This window comes from Siphateles boraxobius, unplaced genomic scaffold (genome assembly GCF_051911475.1).
Source record: "Siphateles boraxobius isolate OS27281-9 unplaced genomic scaffold, OSU_SipBor_1 11, whole genome shotgun sequence".
Classification (NCBI taxonomy): Eukaryota; Metazoa; Chordata; class Actinopteri; order Cypriniformes; family Leuciscidae; genus Siphateles; species Siphateles boraxobius.
This window is the reverse complement of record NW_027508711.1, coordinates 1,670,874-1,697,974: the sequence shown is the minus strand read 5'-3', so window position 1 is coordinate 1,697,974 and position 27,101 is coordinate 1,670,874. Positions and strand designations below refer to the sequence as shown.

Sequence of the window (27,101 nt, the reverse complement as noted above, 5' to 3'; positions counted from 1 at the left end):
TGTGCAGAGCCAAAAGAAAAGACATTGTTAGTATAAGAAGCCACATGTAAGATTTTGCATACAGAGCAAAAGAGCAACTCACTCTATGTATTCTTTTTTGTTGTCATTGGTTACAACCATGTCTGATCCGCTTGGCTTCAAATCCACCTGATATGTCTATAAATATACATATATATAAAAAAATGTATTAACATATATATATTAAAAAAAAATTGACTAAAAATATTACAATTAGATAAATGACTCAAATTAAATGAAATCTAAAATAAACACAGACATTTAGAAACATGATGGTGTTACCTGTCCAAAGTTGTCCTCATCAATGCAGAACCGCAAATCCAATTCTGTGGGGTCGTTTTCCAGAATCCACTTTAGAGAGTTGTAGTATTCACTGTCCTACATAGTGTACATGAACATAAAACATGAGAAAAGTATATATACTGCATATATTCATATTACTAACACTGTAATCAATGCCTCTAAACAACATTTGGTAACAGTAATAACTATATATTATACATAATTTCATGCAACTAATCCTAAACCAAACCTAATCTAGCCCCAACCCTATAGTAAGTACATGTAGGCAATTAATATTACTCAGACCTTAAATGTATAATTAAACTGTAATAAGATTTACACTTTATTTTAAGCTGACGTAGCTACATTGTAGTATTGAGTAAAATTAATTAACTACATGTACTTCTTGTAGAGTTACGGTTAGGGTTAGGTTTTATTGTTAGTTGCATGTAGTTATGCTTAATTAACTGTTATTATTAAAGCAAAAACATGTAGTAACATGTAACTACGTCACCTTAAAATAAAGTGTAAGCCAACATTTCAATGACAAATCTTATTTATAAAGTTTTTGCATTGCGCCACTATGGGTTCTCTCTTAAAATTGGTGTACATGTGTGTTAACGCACCACTGACTCCATATCATTCAGGGTGATCTGTTTGCCCAGCATCATTTTATAGAACGGTCGAATAAAGAAACCTGAAAAACAAACAAAATCAACACATTTCTGTTTTCAACAGGGGAAAGAAACTACAAATCAAACTAAACCCACAACCAAAAGCTGATACCATGATATTTATCAAAAGTGAACAATAAAAAGAACGAAAACTATTTTACTGTGGAATTGTTACATATGTTACATGTAGTTAATATAGTAATAACTAGAACAAATTAAGCTTAATTACCATTGTGATGTAACAAAAACATCACATGAAAAAACTTCTGATCGGCTCTTGAGAGTCCCCAGCTTACGTACCATCCAACAGCTTGCCGTGATACACAGCCATTCCAGCCACCCGACCAATGAACTTGAAGTACGAGAGGTGATCCTCATTGCACAGGCCGGAGTTAGGATTGATCTGAAGGGTGTAGTTATCTCTGCAGAAAGACAGATGGGAGACGTTAAATGAATGAATTGTGATGCCAGCTCGGCTGTGTCCCGTAATGAGTGTCAGTGGGAGAGATCTAACAAGATAGCAGACCAGCTCTGTAAAAAGAGCAATAGCAGATAGATAGACAGATGTGCTGGTAATACGATATATCATGATAACGAACATGCAGAATATTGTTATCGTGAATACTTCAAAATACCATAAATAGTTATTACAAATTATTTGGATTTGTTTGAATGCATTTTAAGAATTATTTTAACATCAACTGTTTAAAATGCACCGCTGTATGGTGCGTCGCACTGATGTAAACGAGCCCAACGGATGAGAAGCGCATGGTGGAACGAGTGAATGAGACGCACTGAATAAAAAAGCACATTTACCGTACTCTAAGACAGCAGATGGCGCTGATGGAACAGCAGACATGCATTTCTGAACAGTATTTAAATGTTTTAAACAGCCATTCAGATTTTTGTATTCACAATGGTGTTCATTGCAGCACTTAATACTTAAATACTTGGACTTAATAGGCTATTTATTTTTTTTAAAACTTAAAGTTTTTACATTTTAATCTGGAGTAGGCTACACCATGCCCTAGATTTTGTTTGAAATGTTTTGATTCTTTATTGTTAACAACGTTAAATAATGAGACCTTATTGTAAAGTGTCACCTATTGTTCTTTATAATTCTTTAGCACTTTAATCTGTAAACATTTTACATTTATACATTTTTGTTTACGTTTTGGTATTGCTTTATTGCATTTAAATGTTCAGTTCTTTTTGTTATAAGGAAAAACATTTTTAAACCTGTTATAGAATGACAACACTTTTTTTTGCAACTTATTTTAATATAGTGATAATACCGAATAATGTGATAAAAGCTTCAGCAATTATCGCAACATAAAAATTTGATACCGTCACATGCCTAATAAAGTCAGACAGACAGACAGACAGACAGACAGACAGACAGACAGACAGACAGACAGACAGACAGACAGACAGACAGACAGACAGACAGACAGACAGACAGACAGACAGACAGACAGACAGACAGACAGACAGACAGATAGATAGATAGATAGATAGATAGATAGATAGATAGATAGATAGATAGATAGATAGATAGATAGATAGATAGATAGATAGATAGATAGATAGATAGATAAAATTTGCCAATGTAATGCAAACTTGACAACACAAAACTGTAGTGCACAAACACATGGGATACTTACGTGGCTGAGTACTCAAACAGCCCATAATAAGGGTTAAACATCTCCTTGGAGAGCAGGAAGAACCATTCTCTGGCCACGCCCCCATAGTCCAGGCCTTTCTCCGATTCAAACTCGATCCACAGACGGGCCTTCAGGCTGTCGGGTTTTTTCAGGGACATGATCCGTCTGTATGACTCCTCGAAGATGTTATTCCTGTGCAGCTTCATCTCAAAACGGTTCGGTATATCTGCCTGCAGGAGAGAACGGCAAAACAAAACAAAATTATATCCTGGAATTCATGATTGAAAATAAAATAATAAATTGAAGATCACTGTTGGTTTGCTAACAGCTTTGAGCATCACACTAACATCTCAAATATTAATGCCTGAAACAATCACAGTACTGTAAACGGCTGTTTCAGTCGTGTGAAGAACAATTTAACACCCAATAGAAAAAAAAATCCTCTTCACTCCTTGACAAGGATTCACACAGAATAAATTAGAGTGTCTAGGAATACAGTTTGTGATAGGAAAGAGCTTACAGCAATGTCTCTGAAAACGCTTTGTTTCTTACCGGTTTCTTTAGCTTCTTTCTGAAGTAGTCATACTTCTGCTTGAACTCTCTAGAATACGGCACCGCCTAAGAGAAGACAAGCAAATAAATAATCAAATACATACGTATAATATCAGTGTAACACAAACCAAATATGAGTTTGGAACAGAAATTATGCTTTCAAAGAACATTTGATCAGTATATTTCGATGAATCGCACAACATATGTCAAGAACAGAATCTGGACAAGTCATATTTCATATCACAATATATATATATATATATATATATATATTCTTATTTCCTTTTATATTATTAATAACAATTATTATTATTATTTAACTGTAGAGTAAACCAAATTTCTATTTGTTGGAATGCCTCTAATTAAATATGATTTATATATATAAAATGCAAGGACAATTGCAATTGACAATATTGCAGTAATGAGTCACCTAGACAAAATATTTAATAATCATTGATATGTATTATATAATAACCTGAATATATGCAAAAAAAAACATTAATATACGTACAAATTATACACACACACACAAATACGTGTGTGTGTGTGTACATTTTTTCTCTCTCTTTCCACTTGGGACAAAACCCAATTGCAACAACAACAAAAAAAGTAGTGCTAGAGGAAAACAGAAACATAAATAAGAGAAAAATTGTGACAGAGAATAACAGCACACTCACAGGTCCAGTTATGGCAGGACTCTGGAGGCGAGGGTCTTCCCACTGTGTTTTTTTGGTGTCTGAGGGGGAGAAGTGGAACTTCATTAACTCACTTCCCCATTTTCAGTGGTGTTTGATACAGATTATATTTCACTACACTACACCCACCACTGGACAATGCAAACACTAGAGGTCGTTTGTGAATGCGTATAGCTGACAAACAGAACAGGTGTGTATCGACCGGAGCAGCAGATTCAGCAGTGGTTGAACACACCTGTGTGTGTGGAGTGCGACGGGCACTGAAGGCATGTCCGAGTTTATTGATGCATGAGTAAAATGATCTCGCAAATTGTGTTACCTTAAACATCTAAATAATTATTAATCACACAGCACAGAATAAAGAAACAAAATAACAAATAGAAACTTGAGCATATCTGTGACTGAAAACTGCTTTACTGTGTGTGTATAACTGAAGGCAGGTGGGATTATTATTGTTCTCAACAGTAGAATGGCAAAATACGCTGCACTCCAAACAAAGTATATAGTGATGTATAGATGTAGATATTTCAGATATTTTGAAAAAAAAATCTATCTACATAATATATATTTCTATTTAAAATAAATGCTGTTCTTTTGAACATTCTATTAATAAAAGAATCCTGAAAAATATATCACAGTTTCAACAAAAATATTAAGCAAAACATCTGTTTTTTAATAATGATAATAATAAAAAAGGTTTCTTCAGCATATTAGAATGATTTCTGAAGGATCGTGTGACACTAAATACTTGAGTAATGGATGCTGAAAATTCAGATTTGACATCACAGGAATAAATTACATTTTAAAACATCAAAAAAGAGCATTTCATATTGTAATAATATTTCACATTATTAATTTCACAATATTACTGTTTCTACTATATTTTTGATCAAATCAAATTTAAAAATTGTCTTTTTTTCAACTTTTAAATCATTTTGAATACTGGTTTCTGCCAAATGCATAAATCCTTCTAAAAGAGAGTGTGTATGTGTGTGTGTGTGTGTGTGTGTGTCTGTGTCTGTGTGTGTGTGTCTGTGTCTGTGTCTGTGTCTGTGTCTGTGTCTGTGTGTGTGTGTGTGTGTGTGTGTGTGTGTGTGTGTGTGTGTGTGTGTGTGTGTGTGTGTGTTGTGTGTGTGTGTATATATATATATTTTTTCTTTTTTTTAAATGCAAAAGTTAACATTCTGAAATAGTTTTTCCAAAACAAAACAAAAATCTGTGGACCCTTGCAAGCCCCTGGACCTCAATGTAACCCCACCCCCCCTGCTCCAGATGTGTCTGCTTATTTTATCAACAAATGAGTGTCCTTACTGTGGTCAATGTAAAAGGTTCTTCCGTCTGCATGCACTCGTTCCTCCCACCCAGGCTGTGGAGATTCAGAGAGAGAATGAAAGATGTTAAAATAATCCAGATGAGGCAACCAGGCCTGATAAACCACTCATTCACCAACACAATAACTGTAACAGATAATGCGATGGGAGAAAGGAACAGAAAGATATGAAGATTCCTCAGTTCAGTGTGGGAGAGCTTCCACGACAGGGTTCCACTGGCATGCAGAAGAGAGTTTGTTACACACTCTCGCTCTGACAAACACACACTCGCATTAACATACTGCCCCTCTTTTGAGAGTGGAGTCCCCAAGACCTGCAAACCCACGTCAACACCAACATCACGGGCAACTGCCAGGCCTGACAAAAATCACAGCCAGGGAGACACATCCAACAATTCATAACCCACAACATCAAGGGAAGCTGTTTGACGACCCAAACACGGGATCCGGAGAGGGGACAAGACCTTCGTTCACGACTGAGAGACTGTGAGCCAGAACTTAAGACAGGCGCGACACCATGGCTCTCGTGCTGAATGGGCATCAACCAAAACTGGTATTGAATGAAGCACAGGATGGATGGATGGATGGACGTGATGAATGGAAGGATATGGATGGATACACGCGATGGATGGATATGGATGTATGCACGCGATGGATGGATGGGTGGATATGGATTGAACCACGCGATGGATGGATATGGGTTGAACCACGCGATGTATGGATATGGGTTGAACCGAGCGATGGATGGATGGATGGATGCACGCAATGGATGGATATGGATGGATGCACGAGATGGATTTATGGATGGATGCATGCAATGGATGCACACGATGGATGGATAGATGGATGGATGCATGCAATGGATGCACACGATGGATGGATAGATGGATGGATGCAGGTGATGGATGCACATGATGGATGGATGCACATGGATGTATTGATGGATGGATAGATGCACGCGATGGATGGAGGGTCAACATAACCAGAAAGAGATACGTGCAGAGAGAAATATAAAGAGAGAAAGATGGAGAAAAACAGTACACAGGAGAAATGACAGAGACAAATAGAAAACGGACAAATAGAGCTTAATAGAAGGGTTCTGGAAGTAAAAATTCCTTTGAAAATCTAAAGGTTATGGTTAGTAAGTTTAGCAACAATGTCTTTTTCAAAACACCAACTAAGAGTTCTGGAATTGTAGAGTGAATGTGGCTTTTACATTAGCATATACCATCAGTGCAATTGAAAGCAATGGTTCTTATCTGGTGGGTCACGAACCAATAAACCTGTATTTTGTTTCAAATTCATTTACCACTTATTCAATATTTGGCCCCGTTTTTCAATCCATGTGTAAGATAAATCAGACTTTTCCTGCAGTTTCTGCATTTACAAACCAGTAAATGAAACTCTGAAACACATTATGATTTATCTTGTTGGTTTGGTTCAAGGCATAAAACGTATTGAAAAATATTCTGAAAAAATACTTCTGGAACCAAGGCCGCTAAAATGTGGGCAGTCAAAATTTTGAGCTCTATAGAGTGGAAGGACTGATAAAACAGACACAAAAAAAAATCCGAACAAGAAAAGCAAACACTAACAAAGAAGACTGACAGAAAGAGTGAAAGAGGGCATAAAACATAAGGGGAAAATAGGCACAGTCATCCATGCCAGCAATGATAGGAAGGGGTGGAGAGGTCGGTGGGCAGGCAGGTAAACACGCAGGCAGAGAGAGGACCGACCTCCTCTGGAAGATTCTGCCACAAACAGCATCACGTTCCCCCACGCCACCGAAAGACCAGAGAGAAATCACACACACACACACACCACCAGCTTGTGAGACAGCAGCACTACAGTAAATGCAGAGGGTATCATTTAGATAGCGTTTAAAAAAAGAAGAAAAATCAATATATCAGTGTTGTTAATGTTAACTAAAACTGAAAGCATTGGTTTTGTTAACTGAAACCTGAAATAAAATTAAATAAATATTAGATAACCTTAAACGAAAACTAGTGATGTTGCTTTGGCAATTAACTGAAAGTAGTTTTGGCTGAAGTACTAAAAAAAAAAAAAAAAAAAAAAAAAAAAAAAAAAAGCCAATTCAAAATATTAATAAGTACTATAATAGTATATAAATATTACTAAAATAACTGATGGACAAAGTTGTAAAGAACAGTATATTTTAGATATTTGTTATGATATTTGATATAAAAATCAATGTTTTGAAGCCACAGCAATGCATATTTTAGCATATATTAAATGTTCATTTTTTTAACATGCATATGGAAATTTCAATATTACATGAAATCATGCATGAAAATAGATGTTTGTTAGATAAGTCCCTGTTTGCAGGTTAGTTCCTGGCACGTATTCCCACTGAAAAGCTGAGAAGAGAAGGTGTGATAACCAAACATCGGCATCTAAGTGTTTCAAAGGTGAAAAAAAAATCACTTTATTCAAAATCTTATTATGCAAGATGCATATTGCACCAACACTTTCTTGCTTAACGAAAGATGCGTCAAGACAAATTATTCTCATCATGCATAAAAAAGTAAAGTGCTCACTGGTGATAATTTTGTTCTACAAAATCACCAGGGACAAATTATTTCAAAGGGTTCAAAATTAATTTCAACTTTTTTTTTTCATATATTTATAAATATAAACATTACTTTAAATAAAAATATATATTTTTGTCGTCTCATCAACAGGATTATTTATTATTTAGAATACTTAAGAGACTATTTAGACGGTTTTATTTTTTGCATATTTCTTGTGATAAGCCATACTCTGTGGTGAAATAAGACTTGTCGTAAAAACGAGCAGTACGAAACATAATTTTGCCTCTCATATTTCCCTTTTTATCCACTTAATTTGAGAAACATTTCACGTATGTTGCCACAAGGGCTGCGTTTACACTGGCACAAAAAATATATATTTTTACTCACATCTGACACAGATTGGGGATTTGTTGCACATGTGTTAACACAAAAATCCACGCAAGATCAGATTTTTTCGCATCCGATCTGAACTACTACCAAATGTGGTTTCAAATCAGATACATATCCAATATCTGGAAATATGACCTGCGTCTAAACACGTATATCCGATTCCCCTTTTAATTCCAAGCCAACACAAGGCGAGGGTGACATGTTTGGCCACAACGATAGCTTGTCAGTGTTGTATTCTGAAGCAGGCGTGACTGTATGTGCTTGCACTAAAACTCAGCTTTTTTCCCCTTTATAGTTAAGAGAATAGAAAGCAATGAGGTGATAACTTTGCTGTTTTTGTGAATAAACAAGCTTCACTAGACGCACGCTGGCTGTAATTCTCTCTCGTTAATTCATTGGAATTCATTAAAAAAATATATAAAAAACGTACCACGTTTCTTTATTTCAGAATTCTAGGTCTAATGAGCCGTAGATAAAATAACAAACTAAAATTAGTTATTTTCCGGGCTATATCTGTCTAGTCAGATTTTGCACTGCAAAAATCCATGACATCTTTTAACTTATCCATGCTGGGAAATAATCATAGCTACTTGACGTGAATTATGTAAATAATTTTAGTGAGGCCATTAAAAACCCGAGGATTAACCATGTAACATTGTAAATTGCTCAAAAACAGAAACATTTTTAGCGTGAATTATTTTTAGGACGCTAAAGATATTACCTCTCGTTGGTTTCATACAGATTACATAAACAGAGAATATTTGTTTTTTATATGAATTGCTTCATTTGAAAGTAGACTCTTTAAGCTTTCTAAAGACTCATGTCTGTGTGGCAAGTATTCGCTGAGTTTCGATTCATTTTTGTGATGCGCTTCAGAAAGAAGCTCACAGAGAGTGAGACGAGAGTTTGTTTTCTTTATTTTACAAAAGCACAAAGTTTTGTCGTTATTGTGAGAGCACACAAATAAAAGTAGACCCTTTACATTTTCGAATGATGTATTACTCTACAAAAAAATGACAAAAACGAGCAAAAGAAAAAACAGCAAAACGAGCCGGCTGGTTCGTCGACCCCAGATGGTTAATGTAAATAAAGATATCAGATACCAGTCTAGCTTGTCTAACGTGAATGTAAACAGGCAGGACAAAATAAATAAATAAATAAATAAATAAATATCGGATATGGTCAAAAGATCCGATCTGTAAATTAAAGACTTGCAGTGTAAACGCAGCCATGGAGTTGAGGAAAAAAAACGTAACTTCACTACACAATAGCTGTTTCCCTTAGTAAATGCTTTGATTGTGTCTGATTTGAATCTTGCATATCTCTGTTATTGTGAGTTGTATTATGTTGCAGTTCCTTATAAAGTTACCATCCAACTGGCGAGTATTGCATTGCAAAGGCAATTTTGGCACTTATCGAAGTCAGACTTTAGGGATGTTCTTAGACAAGTTGCATTATAGGTAAACCAAAATGAAATGATCTAACATGAGCTAATCCACTGTCAGATTTTTGTAGCATTGTACTGTGCATCAGTGTTAAATAAATAGGCTTGAGAATGTAGTTTAATAACAAAGAAATCCATGAAACACCGCACCCAAATTCCTGTTGTTGTGTCATTTGTTGCAGCCGTTTTGTTAGACTTAATCCTATTTTTGGCTTTGCGGATTGAATTAGTTTCACGATTCTTGTGTGATATGGCTGTTGGTTTCATGATCGTGCATTGCCGTGTCACAAACAAGGACACATTTCAGGCGAGGCTGTTGAAAGAGCTCGGGATTGTGGGTAATACGTCACTCCTTTTATACTCACAGGAAGTGGGCCGAGGTCACCAGGGTCTAGGGATGCTTTTGTTCTCATGTGAACGGGATACTTTAAGCGTGGATCTTCCTGAAAAGAGAGAAAGAGAAAAGAGAGAGAGGTTGACACATGCTCAGATTTTCCCAGAAGGTTTTATCCTCATTTAGCAGTAAATTGCATTCACTGTCTGCTGCCAAAATGCAGTTCTTCAGACAATAAGTCATTTTGGAATGATTGGGTTTTTTTTTTTTCATGTCTCCATGGGGAGATTATTATGTAGTAATTACATATAGACCTAGTGAAATTTAAGTCTTCTCGTGGACATTTTAAAAACACTAGCATAATTGAATAAAGACATTCTTTGTAAATCACCACGTACTATTTTAAACAATTGTGAACATAAAAAACAGGTTTAAAATGAAAACAAATTGATTTTCTCTTCCATGAATTATTAAGTTTTTCTAATTACAAAGAACCTCCATAGAGGACGCAATACATCTGACACAGAAATGGACAAAGGTGAGTCTGTGCTGGGGGAAATTAGGGCAGTTCCTCTGCCAGTCACCAGGTGGCACAGTGATCCTGAGTGGATCATGCATGCATCACCCAGGGCCTCTCTCTAGATACTGTGTGGGGCACTGACGTGTGCGATTGTGAGCAAAACTGTGTGTGTGTGTGTGTGTGTGTGTGTGTGTGTGTGTGTGTGTGTGTGTGTGTGTGTGTGTGTGTGTGTGTGTGTGTGTGTGTGTGTGTGTGCGTGTGCGTGTGTCTCAAATGCCTTTCATGCATCTTAACGCAGGCTAACAAAAAACAAAAACCCAGATCAGATCTAAATGTTTAAACATTTGATGAAACAGCAACCACTAAATATAATTATAATAATAATAATAACAAAATAATAATAATAACTTGGCTGTTTGTATTAAGGACTGATTATTGACATACTATTACAGTTTTTATATTTGAATTAGATTTTATTTTCTGTTTTTATTTCAATTTTATTTTTAAAAAATTATCATTTAGTTGTTTCTGTCATTTTTATTAGTTCTTTTTAGAATGTCTATATAGTTATAATAATGTTTTAGTTTATTTATTTTAAGTTCTACTAGTATTTTAACTTAAACTAAATAAAATAAACATAACAAAACTTATTTTAGCTAGTTGCAGGCAACATCTCATTTTTGTTAAAGTAATGAAAAAGTTTTTTTTTTTAAATGGTTTTAGTTTACAAAAATAACCCTGATGGAAGACTAATGTTTTGCAAATTATACACATTAAGTAAAGAAAGTACAATAATATGACTTAATTCTCAAAATATTTCGACTTTAATCTCAAAATGCTAGAATTTATTTATTTATTTTACAGAATTTTTGTCTTTTTTTTACATTGCGGTTCAGGGCTTTCTTAGTATGATAATATGATTCATTAAAATAATATTCATGATTCATTATGCATGGATAATAACAACAACAACAGCAACAATAATATAATTAATATAATAAAAAATAACAAAATATAATTATTATTAAATTATATACATTAAGTAATGAAAGTATAGTAGTGATATAATAATAAGAATAATGAACAAAATAATATTCATTATTCATTATGCTTGCATAACATAAACAATAATATAATAATAATAATAATAATTATTATTATTATTAAACTCTTTTAAGCTCAAAACACTGCAGTTGCAAGCAGACAATGCAGGTGGATACAGTCATGAGTCAAGCTACAGGTCAAACTGCTGATGGTATTTGTATCGTAGTAAACAAATGCTTAGTGATGTTATATAAATAGATGATCACATCTGTGCATAGAGCAGAGTTACATCAGCAAATGAAACTAGCTCTGTTCCAAAACCTAAAGAGCTGTTGGGCTCCAGCAACAAACGTGCAAAATATAGTGCACTTATGACTACAACAGAGTTTGCAATTACCATGCTACTAAAATAACAGCGTGATACTAGGAACAAAAATAAATAGCACACAAATATTGTGTAGAACAGAACATTTTAATTAGCTTTTTTGGGAAATATTTATAACCAACATTTAATCTCTCTTCACTCGTGGCCACTTGCATTTGTTTCCTCAGAACTCATCACAATGCATTCTGGGATTGCCCTTACCATGAAGAAAACAGTGACTGCGTCCAAAATCGCATACTTCCCTACTATATAGTAGGCAAAAAAAAGAATGTGACAAAAGAATTAGGTCCAAATTCACAGTACTCATAAAAGAGTAGACAAAAAGTACCCGAATGACCTCCCACTTCTGGTGAGATTCTGAAGTGTATACACGACCGACACTTTACTATCCCATAAGGCCACAAGAGAGGATTTGTGAATGGCCGTGAAGCGACGCAACTGACGCTGGAATTTTATATGACAGTGACAACATGATGAATGAGAATTACATTCATACTACATACACTCATACTATATACAGTAGAACATACTTTTTTAGCGCACACCAAATAAGTACTTTTTCAAAATAAGTACACACTCAAGAGAGCATGCGATTTTGGACGCACCCACTAACTAGCAACAGATTTTGTGATTGATTGTCTTACCCATGTAGTGTTTCTGCTGTTGTGGTCAATGAAGAAAGGCCGTCCGTTGGGCGCTATTCTCATTTCCCATCCCGGGGGCAGGAAGCTCTGGTTTGCTTTATGCTGGGATTTAGGTGAGCTGTAGGGAGAAGGCTGGGGGGACTGAGGGTTGGAAAATGTGTCCTTTACGGCTCGCCGTATCTGGGCATTATTGGCTCCCTGCAACAGGAAACAGAGTCAACGTTTATCAGACTCGTTATTTAGTTTTTAGGTAATAGGTTTTTTTGTGTAACTAATTCGATTTTTTTTTGTGCAAGAAAGACTTAGAATGTCATAAAATGTAAAAGATTTGGAAAATGCATAACGTGTTAATGAGACGGCACGCTGTTATTCAATCCTGCTAAAATTTTAATTAGCGCACAACTCAGAGGATTTCACCTCCATTTCATCTCTTCTTTTCTCTTCCTCTCACTTTTTTTCGCCACAAAACAAATGTTTCCCTTTCAACTCTTAAAATAAAAATTTGCATGGCCCTGTGTGACTGATATTTAAACACAAAACCATATTTATTTCTGTAAACTTTCAAACCTTTGTGAAATGTTTACCCAATATCCCACAGATCATCTGACTTCAGATGTGGAAAATTGACCACCTGTCATGTGATTAGTCCTACTTGCTTATCTGACACTGAATTCTGGGTATTCTTTCGTTCTAAAAGCTAAACTAGCAAAGGAAACGAGAAGAGAACAAGCAATATTACTGTGTTCCATAAGTGTTCATAACTCTAGAACATGAACTACAATTAATCATTAAAATGGGATGTTCTTTTTCAAAAGCTTATCACTTTACTGAAACTTTTATATTCTTCTTCACAGACATCTAGTAAAAAATTTCTACAGCATATATTTACTATATAATATATACATATCATATAACATTATATATATATATATATATATATATATATATATATATATATACATATATATATATATTGTATATATATATTATATAACAGCTAAAATATATTGTTGTATATTATCATAAAACAAGCTGAGTCAGAAAGAAGCACAGGGATTTTAATCACTTCCACAGTAGGCAGCCCCACGCATTTTTGTTAGCTACCATGTATTTTGCATGGAAGTGTGTGGCTGTAATTAGCAATAATTACTATGAGAGCAAACATAAGACACTTATTCCCCCCATCCCCAACATCTGCAGATTAGCTGCAAGAGCTATTGTTTATTCCATTAGCAAAGTCATTCTTCACAGCGGAGACCATTAGCTCTGGCTGAGGCCCATCTTGACAGATAAAATTGTTTGCAATTTTCAAAGGACATTTCTGGATTAAATTACCAATTTGGCCTTTATCAACAGTATAAGTGGTCTATTGGGGTGGATTCATGTAAGAAGCATCAAAAAGAATTCATTTTACAATATATAAAAAGATTATAATATAATATTATTTATTTATTTTATATATTATATTAGAATTATTGCATTATATATAATATAATATTTTTTAAAATATAATATTATAATATATTTTTATTTATAATAATATAATTTATTCTTTATGCATTAAAAAAAATAAGTAGTCCAGTGGTAATCAGCAACAGGCCACATATACTGCTGATAGAGATCAAACTGAATTTTAATATAATTTAATATTTTTTTCCATAATATGCAAAACTAAATATATATTTTTAATATGCAAAAATATAGCACAAGACTTTTTCAGGATCAACAGAATTACTTATTTAAAGCTATTCCCACTAACATGAATAATGTTTTATGGCTATACTTGCTAATATAACAAAAAAATATTGCCATAAAAAATATATATACATACATACACACACACACACACACACACACACATATATATACATACATACACACACACACACACACACACACACACACACACACACACACACACACACACACACACACACACACACACACACACATATATATATACATACACACACACACACACACACACACACATATATATATATATCTCAGAACAATGGATAACAAAAACAAAATAAGCAGCAGGTTTAAGGTCAGACATGGATTTAGAGCAATAGAACAGAAGGAAACTATGAAGTCATGGCTGTTTGAGAGATTAAACTTCTTTTTGGCAATGGTGACACTTTGGCGAGTTTCACGATAAGCAAACGGACAGCTGCCCCTACCCGTAGTTTCAGGTAGCGTCAACTGATACGAATTCACAAAGCGGGGGTAGAAAACAGCCCTGTTCCCTCCACACACACGTAAATGGTGATGAGCATATCAAAACTTGATACAAACAACAGCTGCTCAATTCAACTTTGTGATTAATCACGAATAAGGAAAACTCCTGAATGCCTGTGGCAAGATTAAAAATACATCCCAAGATGTTTTACTCTTTATTCAAAGCCTTCAAAGAATTTTTGCAGTTTCTGGGGAGCATTAATAAATTAATAAAAATGCAAAGTTGCCATTCTGACAGTAAATACTACAACAAATCCTCTCATCATGTGTGAATAGACAGTATATGTGTGTGAATCGCATGTGTCCCTATTTGAAGGAAAACAAGTGCATAGTAGTCACTATGCAATATATATATATATCAGAATTCAGCAACTGACCAATCAGAAACCAGTATTCATAATGTACAAAAATTAGGGATGCACCGAAATTTTGGCTACCAAAAATATTTTCGGTTTGAGGTCAAAATGGTTTTGGAGGGCTGAAACATGAACACAATGGCAAATCAGAGACATGTATGTTATAGTTTATTGTCATTTAAATATATTTTATATTGTATTTTAGAATAGAATAGAAACAAATCTGTTATTAAAAAGTTGATAAAAACAGCCTTATGCCAACAACTCAGTTTGAGCTATTTGAGTATTGATTATTAAATAAGTGAAATATATACAGTTTATAATAAATTAGCATACATTTAAAATATATTCATTGATTATTAACTTATTTTCGGTTTTCGGCCAAGTGCATCCTGAATTTTCGTTTTCAGTTTCAGCCCAGATTTTTCATTTCGGCGCATCCCTACGGAAAATATAATTGAATATCTATATCTGGGTGGTAGATGACATTAACTTAACCTAAGGTACCCAACTACCCTTTAATCTGCATTAGCATTTTCAAGAAAGTATGGCTGTTTGGACTTAGCATTAAGGTTACCTTAGCATTTAGTCTCAGAAACATTTAATAAAACAAACAAATAACAAAAAAGGGTTTGCTGGCAGCTGTTAGAGAACAAGATGACGACTGATAATGGCACTAAGCTAAATAACGAGATTATTCTTTTTTTCCTTTACTGTAAATCGAAATGAATTAAATTACCTTGAATTGAAAGGTCTGGAGAAAATGGGTCAGGAAATTGTCTCTCGACTGAATTTGCTTTCGGACATCAGACCATATTAAAACTTATCCAAGCATAATACAAGGGCTAAGACTAATCATTATCCTCAGCTGAAGAGGCCAGTGGCAGTGTGCAAAGCACGTAATTCTGATTTCCTATCTCGACCAACTGTGTGTGGACATTGTGATTATATTACACTGCACAGCAATGGAAAATAATGGAATTAAAACAGGTGTGAAACCCAAGTTCAACATTAACACTTGTCTAGCACCAAATGTAACAAAAATATTGGCAATCAACTGCCCAAAATGATAATCTGAATCTCAATTGTGCCAGTGACATGATTCAAAGATGCACAAACACTAGAAAACATCTGTCGAGACTCGAGCTTTGTGAAAACAACTTTTACCTCAGAAGTTTATCTAGAAGGAATCTTTTTTTTTCTTCAGAACTCCATGTCAACACATATAATAAACATTCCTCACATTAAGCCATCAAAGTGAAAAGATGAGGGGCAAAATTACAGTGTGCATGAAACAAATTAAACAAACACCATGACCTGCACTGTTTGTCGCTAGTTTGCAATGAAAAGCAAAGCAAAAATATGGCAAGTACAAATGTAAAAATAGAGAGAAATATTTCATGAGAAATTAGTGTTTTAGAAAGAAATTAATATTTTGTATTCAGCCAGGATGCATAAAATTAATCAAAAGGGACAGAAGCAACATTACCTTTAAAATATACTAAAATAGAAAACAATGTTTGTATGTATGTTTGATCAAACAAATGCAGCCTTGGTGAGCGTAAGAGACTTCTTTCAAAAACATTTAAAAATCTTATCGACGTTTGTGTAACACTTGACAGAAAATGTGTATAAAAACATTGGTTAAGAACACCCAAGACTGTTTGAGATGAATCAAACATAAGCTAGATGGACTGGAGCTTGGAGGAGGGGAAAGTGAGAAGGAAGTGAGGGGTGGAACAGAGGGACTGACGGATGTTCTCACCTCTACTGGGGAAGAGAGGGTGACGGTGGGGGAACTGAGGCTACGGGGTCTGCGCACTTGTGGTTCGATTAGATGGTTGCTGGAGGAGGAAGGGGTGGAAGCGGGGGGTGTGGCTGCTGTAGCGCCCCCTGCTGCCGCAGCTGAGGTACTAGCTCCATCTTCAGTGTGCTGTTGGGCAAAGAAAAGGGTTAGCTAGCTAGCCACAACAAGGTCCGGTATATGGGCTAATGAGCCTGACTAGAGTGCATTCAAAGTTTACAAAGGTCCAGAATGGAGAGCAAGGTCTAAAATAATATAATAGGAAACAAAGGCTGATTAAGATGATGAAAATGACCAATAACCATAAGGTTTAATTTTATTATGAGGACAAACGTGATCTGTCAGGCTTATAAATGACTGGAATAGTTAAAGGAAGTTAAAAGATTGTAGAGCAGTTAAAGAGGACCTATTATGCTTTTTTTACATTTTAAACTTTCTATAGTGTGTAATGTTGCTGTTTGAGCATGGAAAACGTTTACAAAGTTCCAAAGCCCATTCTAAAGGGAGATATTGTCTATATCAGTAAGCAGTTTCAGAACTCCCTGAAACGTCTCGATTGTAGTCTTGAGTTTTCTTCCAGAAATGCACACTTCACAATAATTCCTCATTTAAATAATTCCTGCCTAAGACATATGCACAATAAAAGGGATTAGGCCTGGTTGAGCTCCGTTAGTAGTGTGTTGAAACTTGTGGTTATGGTCATATCCGAAACACGCTCAAAACGGTTGACCAATCACGACACGTTCGTCCAGCCGACCAATCAGAGCACACTTCTCTTTTTGGAAGGAGGGGCTCCATAGAGACAGGAACTAAACAGAGTGTTACTGACAGACTGTGAAGAGAGGTGCAGCATCAATGTAAAACATGTGAAAAATAATGTGTATGAAACATTCAAGCATGAAAATCTATTCTAGTTGACACCAAAAACAAAAATCAAGACAAGGGCATAATAGGTCCTCTTTAAATAAACCATTTTACCAGTTCTGTTAGAAAATGGAGAGCATCCTACAAAGGATGAAAAATGTGTTTACTAGGACAAGGAAGAGGACGATAAGATATAGATCAAGAGGGACCAGAGCAGCAATAGATCAAGGGAACACACAATGCTTGCTAGAACAAACAACATCCAGACATTGTGAAGTGATGAGTACACAATAACATGGATGCAAACAGATAAAGGCAGAACAATAAAAAAATGATGAGATTGATGCAGTAAAACAAAGATGGGTCATAAATAAGGAACGTATAAAAGTCACTCAGATTTGACAGTGGATGATGCTGGAAAACACCTGATGAAGAATAGACCTCTGCTAGCTTTAACTAGGCTACGCTAGATTGCGTACCTGCAGAATGGGCCGTGTCCACGTGGTGCTACGGTTGTTATGGTTGACATAGTACATTCGTCCTTTGGGGTCCTTGCGTTCCTCCCAGCCTGGTGGAAGGCCTGGTGTGGTCAGGGCATAGGAGGCTGATGGAGACTGAACAAAGTGAAGAAAAAAACAAATGATCTGTGTACAAAACTTATTTAGATTCATACATTGTAACAGGACTGACAGTGATATCATGGTCATATTTGTATGAGAAGCCTTGTGAACTGATATAACATTTAATATGTTGAGTGTGGGAATTTTGCCGGAATACTTACACATTTTCACAGACACAAATGTAGATACAAACACACAAGAACACACTGCGCTCTAGGTGACATGACTTTTAGAAACACATTTTAAATGTATCCGATAAATATGTCTGGGTGACTTTACATTTATGGTGAAGATGGACAAGTCGAGGTGTAAAGCAAACCCTTACAATCTCTAATTTTATGGTCATACACATAATAAAAAAACTGGTATAAAACAATAAAAGAAAAATAGTTTTTGAAATGTGCCACCTTTAAAATAGAGCTCCTATAATAAAAAAAACAATTGTTTAAATTAAATAATTAAAACAAATGATTAATTTATAAATATAAATTAAATTAATATAAGTAATAATAAATGTAATTATATTCATTAATAATAATAATAATAATAATAATAACCATCATTATAAATTAAATACAAAAATATATAAAATATGTTTAAAATATGTTAATATGATCAAATATATTTAAAAAAGAAGGGGAAGAACCAAGAAGACAGGAGAACACAAATGTACAACATGTGGACATTACCATGGTGTCCTCAACGCCTGTGACCGTTTGTGCTCTTGTTCGTCGGGTCTGGGAGCTCTGCTGGACAATAACAGCTGCTTTTAGATGGGGCAACTGCCCCGTTTTGGGCCAGTGGGAGAGGGGAAATGAGGGCAAATGGAAGGACAGGGTCAGCCAGAAAGTGTAACGGTGAGAAGGGGAGGGGGGTGATTTCAGGGTGGTTTTGGTTATTTTAGGTAATTTTGGACAGCTGAGAGGGGTGATTTTGTGAGAGGTGCCCTGCAGTGTGACGTAAAGATACAGCAACCCCAAAAAAGTGGAATAACAAACGGGATGTGATTAGATGAACCTCAGGGAGTGGGTTTAATATGAAAATCACTGTTGAATAATTCAATTTGAGAAAACATCGAGATTTGATTCGATTAAAGAATGATAAGAGAGTGCATGAAATACCCAGGTGCTTATTTGTGGAGAAAAAAAAGCAGAATTTGCAATTAAGAGATGATCACAGTTTCAACATTTTGTTTTCGTCTTAAAATGAAAGTAAATCATAAACAGCATTTTTATTTTGCATGAACCATTCCTTTAATTCATACTGTATAATTATAAGGGAACTCCACACATTAACAATGAAACTAAAATAAATGATGATGATGATAATAATAATAATAATCATTTCAAACTGACTCACCAACTCTAAAAATACTGAGGAAACACCACCTGGACTAACATCCGACTGGCACACTGAGTGTACATTTCAAATGCTGAAAGATTCAACTTCTCTGACAGACAATGAAATGCTCTCCATCTGCTTATATATGGATGTAATAAAAAACACTTTTTTTCAAATAGACAATCCTATTAGCCATCCTTTCAAGTAATGATTGAACATTTGCACTGGTGTGAAATGTCAGCCTCCTTACACACAGGGACAGAAAGTGTGGGGGAAATGCCACCGCTCACCCACGCCATATCATACAGATTTGCTGTGACTATAGCGAAATCCCTCATCTGCAGCTCTGAGAAGCACTTCACAGCGGCCTCTTGTCAGAACAAAGAAGATGCGACGCAGAGAGAACACGGAAAAAGGGATCTATTTGAAAGCTGATTCAGGCGGATGAGGTAAACGTTTTTTATTTCCAGTGTAAAGGAAATGCTCCTTCAAAGTTCAAAGTTCAAGAATGTTGTTGAAGTGTGGAGGTAAAAGATTAATGTGACTACTTTATATTCAAACTATTCAGGTGGACAGTTTGTACTTTTAAGAGTGCCAGAATAATCCCAGGCACTAAGAGATGCCTTGCGAAATCTTAGACCAGACGAATAAGAGTAATTTACACGTAAATCAGGGAATCAGATATAACACTTCAAGGAACAGTTGACCCAACAATGAAAATCCTGTCATCATTTACTCATCCTCATTTTAAACCCGAATGACTCAATTCTACAGAGAAATATGAAATATATTGTGAAGGGCAACAAGAGAATCATAAAAGCAGTACACACTGACTATATTACAAATCTAAAAACCATGCAATATATAACTGTAACAGATTTACACTACTGTTCAAAAATTTGGGGGTAAGGAAGGTTTTTTTTTAATAAAAATGAAATAAATACTTTTTATTCAGGAGGAATGCTTTAAAATGATCAATAGCAAAGGCAAAGACATGTATTATGTTACAAAATATTTCTATTTAAAACAAATGCTTTTCTTTTGACTTTTATTAATAAAAAAATCATGAAAACAAAACTCTTATTACGGTTTCCACAAAAAATATTAAGTAGCACAACAGTTTTCAACATTGATAATAATATAAGAAATGTTTCTTGAGCACCAAAAAAAGCATATTAGTATGATTTCTGGAGGATCATGTGACACTGAAGACTGTAGGCTTGTTCGACTTGAACCGGCGCTGCACAGACCGATCGGTTGATGACGTCAAAGTACCGCGAGAGCGATTAGAGAGCAGACGGCTCCTTATGCTTTTGAATCGCTCTCGCGGTACTTTGATGTCATCAACCGATCGGTCTGCGCAGCGCCGGTTCAAGTCGAACAAGCCTTGTAATTATGAGTAATTATGCTGAAAATTCATCCTTGCATTTACATGTTAAAAATATATTAAAATAGAAAGCCGTTATTTTAAATTGTAATAATTACACATTATTACAGTATTTGTTACTAAATAAATGCAGCCTTGCTGAGCATAAGAGACATTTAGAGAAAAAAGAGACAAAAACATCAAACAATCTTACTAACCCCAAATGTTTGAAAGGTAGTGTAAATTCTGCCTTTATATTCTGGCTTTTCCTAAAATATGGCTTTAGATAACATGGAATATAGAGCATGAGTTGTATGGGCTACTTTTATGGTACAAAACTGTTTTTTTTTTTTTTTTAGAGGTTATGATATTTTGTTATATGAAAAAGAGCAGAACAAAAATTCATTAAAACATCTCTTTTTGTGCTCCATGTAACACAGAAACACCAGCAGGTTTGGAACGACATGAGGATGAGTTAATAATGACAATTATAATTTATGGGTAAACAAATCCAGAGTCGAGCGGTTCTGAACACCTTGTCAGTACATCTAGTATTCATATAAATAAAGATCTACAAACAACTAAATCATTCAAAGCTTAGAAGTAAATCCAAAGTGAGTGTGCATCACATTTGCTTTATGCCTTTATAAGGTTCAATAACCAATCTTAATCCGTAGCACAAGGTTACTGCGCGAGCTGCCAGATCTTATCTTGGAAATTCCCAGCATGCACTGGTCTAAATGCCACGATACAATAATGAAATAGACACCTAAACACTTAAGAGAGACTAACCCAACCTCTTAACCCTTCCACAAACCTAATTTCAAACAGTTGCACAGAGTAGCTGATGGGGCCATCCGACTGTGTCACGAGACACCATCCGGCAGGAAACATTCTGAAAATAAATACATAAGTCTCAAGGCTGGGAATCATGTCTTTTAAATGAAGCAAAAGTGCTTCAAAGATGTGGTGGACTTCCAGTGAAACATCCAGTGTCTGCGTCTGTTTCCTGTCTCATGTAAACGGGAGCAGTTCATACAGTGACGTCATCCACATGGGTAATTTAATTTTACCATATGTGGCTTATCTGCTGTAAAACAGCATTTGGCGGATCATTTAAAAAGACAGCACACTGTTTTTGTTGTGCATCCATGCATCTTACAGCATTGAAAATTACGCAGCATTACGAAAATACAATAGGTTTACATGCATCCAAGGTTAAAAAATCCTTTCATTTTCTCATAATATACATTGCACATCACCTCATTTCTCAAAGAGTCTGAAACGGTTTGTTCTAAAATTCGTTCTCTCTAAACTCCTCCTTTCCAAGTGCCTACTCTGCTCTGATTGGTCAGACAGCCCAGTCTGTTGTGATTGGTCTACTCTGCTCTGATTGGTCAGACAGCCCAGTCTGTAACGGCTGTTACATATATGAATTTCAGCTCCAGAGGCTTCCTCAATCCTCTACGACTGTCAACACTGTAAAGACAGTAATGATGGAGTCGATTTTACCACATCAATTCGAGCCCGAGAACGATGATGAAACATTGGAAGGACTAGTTAAATCAACCCTAACCTCAATCGCAAGGATGACTTGAGCAGGAATTTTCTCATTGGTAAGTTTTTACTTAGTTTGTGGAACATTATAAGATGTTATAGCTTGGTAATTCCTCTACATCAGCATTAACAAGTGTATGTCCATCAATAAACCGATGAGTAAATGGAAATGCTCCTGTGCAATGACAATTGATTACAACTCTTTTACACTTTTTTTCCAAACATTACTGAGAAAGCTGCACTGTCAAATGTTCCATTAAAAGAACTCCCACAGTCACATTATCACCATGGAAACACGTCAACTCATCCGATGACATCATAATCACCACTATAGCTTCATAAATCAATCCTAGGAGCTTAATAATACCCTATGAATTACTCTAAATTATCCTTTGACATACACAGATTACGCACACAAAAACTACACAAACACAAAGACAGGTGCTGCGTTTCTGAGTGAAAATCAGGTGACATTTTATATAATGTTGACCATTTTGTCACTTACATTATATAATGCAAAACATCAGTGAAATATGAATATATATTTATTTTCAAAAAAATAATATATTTAATATATTAATCAAAGTTTCAAAAGATTTCTAACAACCTGTGCATGTGCTTTAAAAGATCTGTCAAGCATTATGTAATGTGAAAATGTGTGCTATTTATTTTATTCAACAGATATAGTAGAAAGTGGGAGGATAATATTGGTAAGAGATGGAACACATTGTCAGGAAATCCTCCATGTCAGACCTGATCCTTACGAGCACTGAGGCTCAATGTGTCAGGAATGTCATGGCTCCAAAGTTTATTAAAGTCAACAGTATTATTCTTAACTAATTCTAACAATTGTAGGTTGGGATATGATTTGTTTCCATGTGGGATTGACTAGATGGGGGAAAGAGGCACTGATGAGGTCATCTTAAAAAGTAGAGTTGTCTAAGCCTATTTTATCATTTTGATGACAAATTGCAAAGACAAAATTTTTTTCCTCTTTGCAATTATAAAATTTAAGTCAGGAATGTGTAATAATGAAGTAAATAGGGCTGATTTTAATTTTATGTTTACTTCAAAGCATTTTAAAGTGTTAAATATTCCTACTGTCACATTACTGTCATTCCCAAAGGTAACCAAGATGTTCATGAGAGACAACAGGATTTGATGCAAAAAGAGTGAAAGATTGTATAGATTGTATGGTACTGTGAGTAAAAAAGAAAAATCACCACATGCAGTGAGAAGGAGAGGTGAGGAGGAGAAAAGTAGGTGTACCGTTGGTGTGGGAGGTTGAGTTTGTTCACTGACTCCATCAGTCATACTAGAGGAGCGTAGCCGAGAAGAAAGATGGCTCTGCTGGTGTGAGAGAAGAGATTAAAAGGCATTAGACACGGTTATAAATAAATAAAGACATAAATATCTAATATCTTACTGAGTGGCCATTTTCTAAGTGGTACAGGACCTAAATTCATACGGCCAGCAAAAATCTAATTCTTTGGCATTTCTCACTCAAATTTGTACAGTTGCTTGTGATCTGAACAGCAAAAAAAATTAAAAATACAAATACAATCTTAATATTTACAAATATATACATTTCTTTTTTATATATAACCTGCTTTCAAGTAGTTTTTTGCCATTTAGGATGTGACTAAATACATACAAAAAGTTAATTAGCGTCCATTTATGCCATTTAACATAAAAAAATAATTTAATATTTAATGTATTGAAAATAAATAATTTAACATTTTTTAATTATATATGGTCACGTCGCATTTGAAATTCAACCACTGCTTTCAAGTACTTTTTTGTCATTTTGGATGTGATGACCAAATTCATACACAGAGTTAAGTTGTGTCACTCACATGTGCCATTCGATATGCATTTAATGGTAGATGAGTGAGCGATTGAGCGATTTTAAACACATCATATGCATGACTGTATAAATACAGTAATGCCTCTGGCGCTTATGTATCTGATATGCTTGATGAATTCAGCACTGCGGCAGATGTCATGATGGGCATCAGCAGAGGAAAAATGTTTCGTTTCAACTTCCCAAGGCCCCTTGCATGTTCGTTTATTAAACATTCAGTCGAACTTTCAGCTACAAAAAGCTACACCTTCAGCTCTGTGTACCATAATTAATTCTGCACAGATCAATCATTTTCATCTGGACATGTAGACTACATTGTCTGAACAAATGGGCAATGTATTATACAATTTTATTGTGAAAACCACAATATAAGTCCAAAAGAGAACCAAAAAGAGACAAACCAGTGCAAAGTGAACAAAGCCACATTAAGAGAGTTTTTTCCCAACTGAGTGGCTCCTGTTTACAGAAGACCCCCGCGCTGACTCCATAATGATTCACTGAGTGATTCAGCATGAGTGTACAGAGGTGCACATGTGGAATTTGCTTCAGAGTCAGCTATTAGTTCGAACATCATTAATAACAAATTTTTTTGGGGGGAAACAATCCAACCGTCTCTATTGACTTTTTTGCATTGCGAGAACCTGCCTCCTTGTCATTTCTGACTTATAACAAAAAACAAAACAATGTCCAAAAGCTGCTATGTGACAAGGTGTACAGCAAACAAGCTAAGTTTTTATAATATGTCGACCCCAAAAAATGAGCGTTTAAGGACACAAAAGTGGATCCAGGCAATCGAAACAGAGCGCAAAGTGTCATATTACTCTGAGAACTACATCCACTGGAGGGGAGCGTAATCGGCGACAGGATAGCTTAGCTTTCAGAAATATATAAAACAGAAATTTGGATTTTTGACTTACCAGTGACAAAATGTTTACTGGACACGTAGTGTATTTTTTAGTGCATACTGTACACACAATTTACCCATCCGTTCCAGCCTGTATCCACTTTGTGTTCTTAAAAGCTCGTTTTTTGGGGTCGACAGCTTATAATTTTTTTTATTTTGTTTTAGCTTGTTTGCAGTAAGCACCTTGTCACATAGCAGCTTTTAGACAATGTTTTGTTTTTTGTTATAAGTCAGAAATGACAAGGAGGCAGCTTCTCGCGAGGCAGCTTCTCCCAGCTAACTGTATATATAAAGATGTATTTATTTACGACATTCTCTTTCTGGCCCTTAAAAAATACATAACAGCATATATATTTTATATATATATACACTGACTCATATATATATATATAGACATACATACACACTGACTCATATATATATATATATATATATATATATAAATTCTTTTTCTTTTTTCTTTTTTTTTTTACCACAGCAGAGCTGGGTCCTGGGATTTCTCCGTTTGTGTCTGGAGCGAGAGACAATCTAAGGCTGATCTCATCTGAGAATTCTGGAGTGCTGGAGAGGGGCATCGCCAGAGAGGAGGGTCCGGACAGAGAATGGTTCAGACCGTCAGTCAATAAAGTTGGGTCTTCCTCAGATATGGGTTCCCATGACTGGAAAAGGAGGGATATGCATGAATATTGTTTTTATTAAGAAAATTACACTAAATATGTAAAAATAAAAAAATCTGTTATTCTTATGATTTTTAACCTCGATGAGGGTTAAATAAAAAAGCAAAAGCATTTCGCAGAATTAATGAGGCTATTTAGCTCAAGTCATAGCCTCAGAGATTAAATACTAACGTCGTCTATGTCCCTGATGTCCAGCTGCTCATTTTCCAGGTCTTCGCTAATGTGCCGTCGAGAGCGGAAAACTCTGTGGGCTTCCTGGTTAATCTGCCGCAATTGATTATCATTTTCCGTTTCTGAAACCACATCCCTAAAGCACAGACGGGGAGAAAAAAAATTGTTCCGCACATATTAGAGTCTGGTAAGGTTTTACGTCACAAAGAAATATGTTGTAAAATGTTGATTTTAGTATTTTATTGTTTTTGCTTGTTTTTTACATGTGCTTTTAAAGTTTTTTGATAAATTGCAAAAGAGGTCACATACACACTACTGGGCCTCTTCCACTGTGTGGTGCGGTTGTTATGGTTAACGAAGTAGGTCCGGCCCAGGTTATCCACCTTCTCTTCCCAGCCCGGAGGCAGTGGAGGCAGGAGCTGCTGAGGTCTCTGTGAACCTGGATCTGCGGAGTCTGTAACCTCCCAGCCCTGAGAAGAAGAAAGTGAGAGACAGAGAAATAGAAGTTAAGAGACAAAAGAGTAAGTAAGAGTCAGATGTTCAACAAAAGTAATTATTTTAGTACCAACATTTTTCCAAAAAAAAATCTAGGGACAATATTTCTAGGGACAAGGGATAAGATAATTTTAATTTAAATCTTAAAATCCTGTTCCATCTTAACATCCTGGTCTACCAAGTTATAATTAGTATTGCAGTTGCTTTGACACTGTATTACCGACTAGCAGAGAAAGAAAAATATAAAACCAAACCGAAAACTGAACAGTGGGAATAAAAGTTAAGAACAGGAAGTTAGAAAGTTAAAGGAAGG

The 27,101-nt window shown here is 35.3% G+C and overlaps 1 protein-coding gene across 41 annotated transcripts in view; it reads right to left on the bottom strand.

The window, feature by feature from the left end:
* The window catches only part of nedd4l (NEDD4 like E3 ubiquitin protein ligase), a 74,868-nt gene that overhangs the window by 5,173 nt on the left and 42,594 nt on the right, over positions 1-27,101 (bottom strand). For 8 of the 41 annotated variants that reach the window (XM_077194115.1, XM_077194103.1, XM_077194107.1 and 5 more), the window contains 17 exons: positions 26,603-26,763; positions 26,294-26,429; positions 25,919-26,104; positions 23,947-24,027; positions 19,103-19,159; positions 18,273-18,407; positions 16,891-17,058; positions 12,529-12,726; positions 9,967-10,044; positions 5,197-5,251; positions 3,868-3,926; positions 3,191-3,256; positions 2,639-2,868; positions 1,275-1,396; positions 927-997; positions 301-396; positions 83-156 (listed from right to left, as the gene is read on the bottom strand). In XM_077194115.1, coding sequence (XP_077050230.1) covers positions 83-156; positions 301-396; positions 927-997; positions 1,275-1,396; positions 2,639-2,868; positions 3,191-3,256; positions 3,868-3,926; positions 5,197-5,251; positions 9,967-10,044; positions 12,529-12,726; positions 16,891-17,058; positions 18,273-18,407; positions 19,103-19,159; positions 23,947-24,027; positions 25,919-26,104; positions 26,294-26,429; positions 26,603-26,763 — 1,973 coding nt within the window. Of the gene's footprint in view, positions 1-82; positions 157-300; positions 397-926; positions 998-1,274; positions 1,397-2,638; positions 2,869-3,190; positions 3,257-3,867; positions 3,927-5,196; positions 5,252-9,966; positions 10,045-12,528; positions 12,727-16,890; positions 17,059-18,272; positions 18,408-19,102; positions 19,163-23,946; positions 24,028-25,918; positions 26,105-26,293; positions 26,430-26,602; positions 26,764-27,101 lie in introns of all 41 variants that reach the window. The other 33 variants (XM_077194114.1, XM_077194102.1, XM_077194106.1 and 30 more) reach the window with 5 other exon arrangements.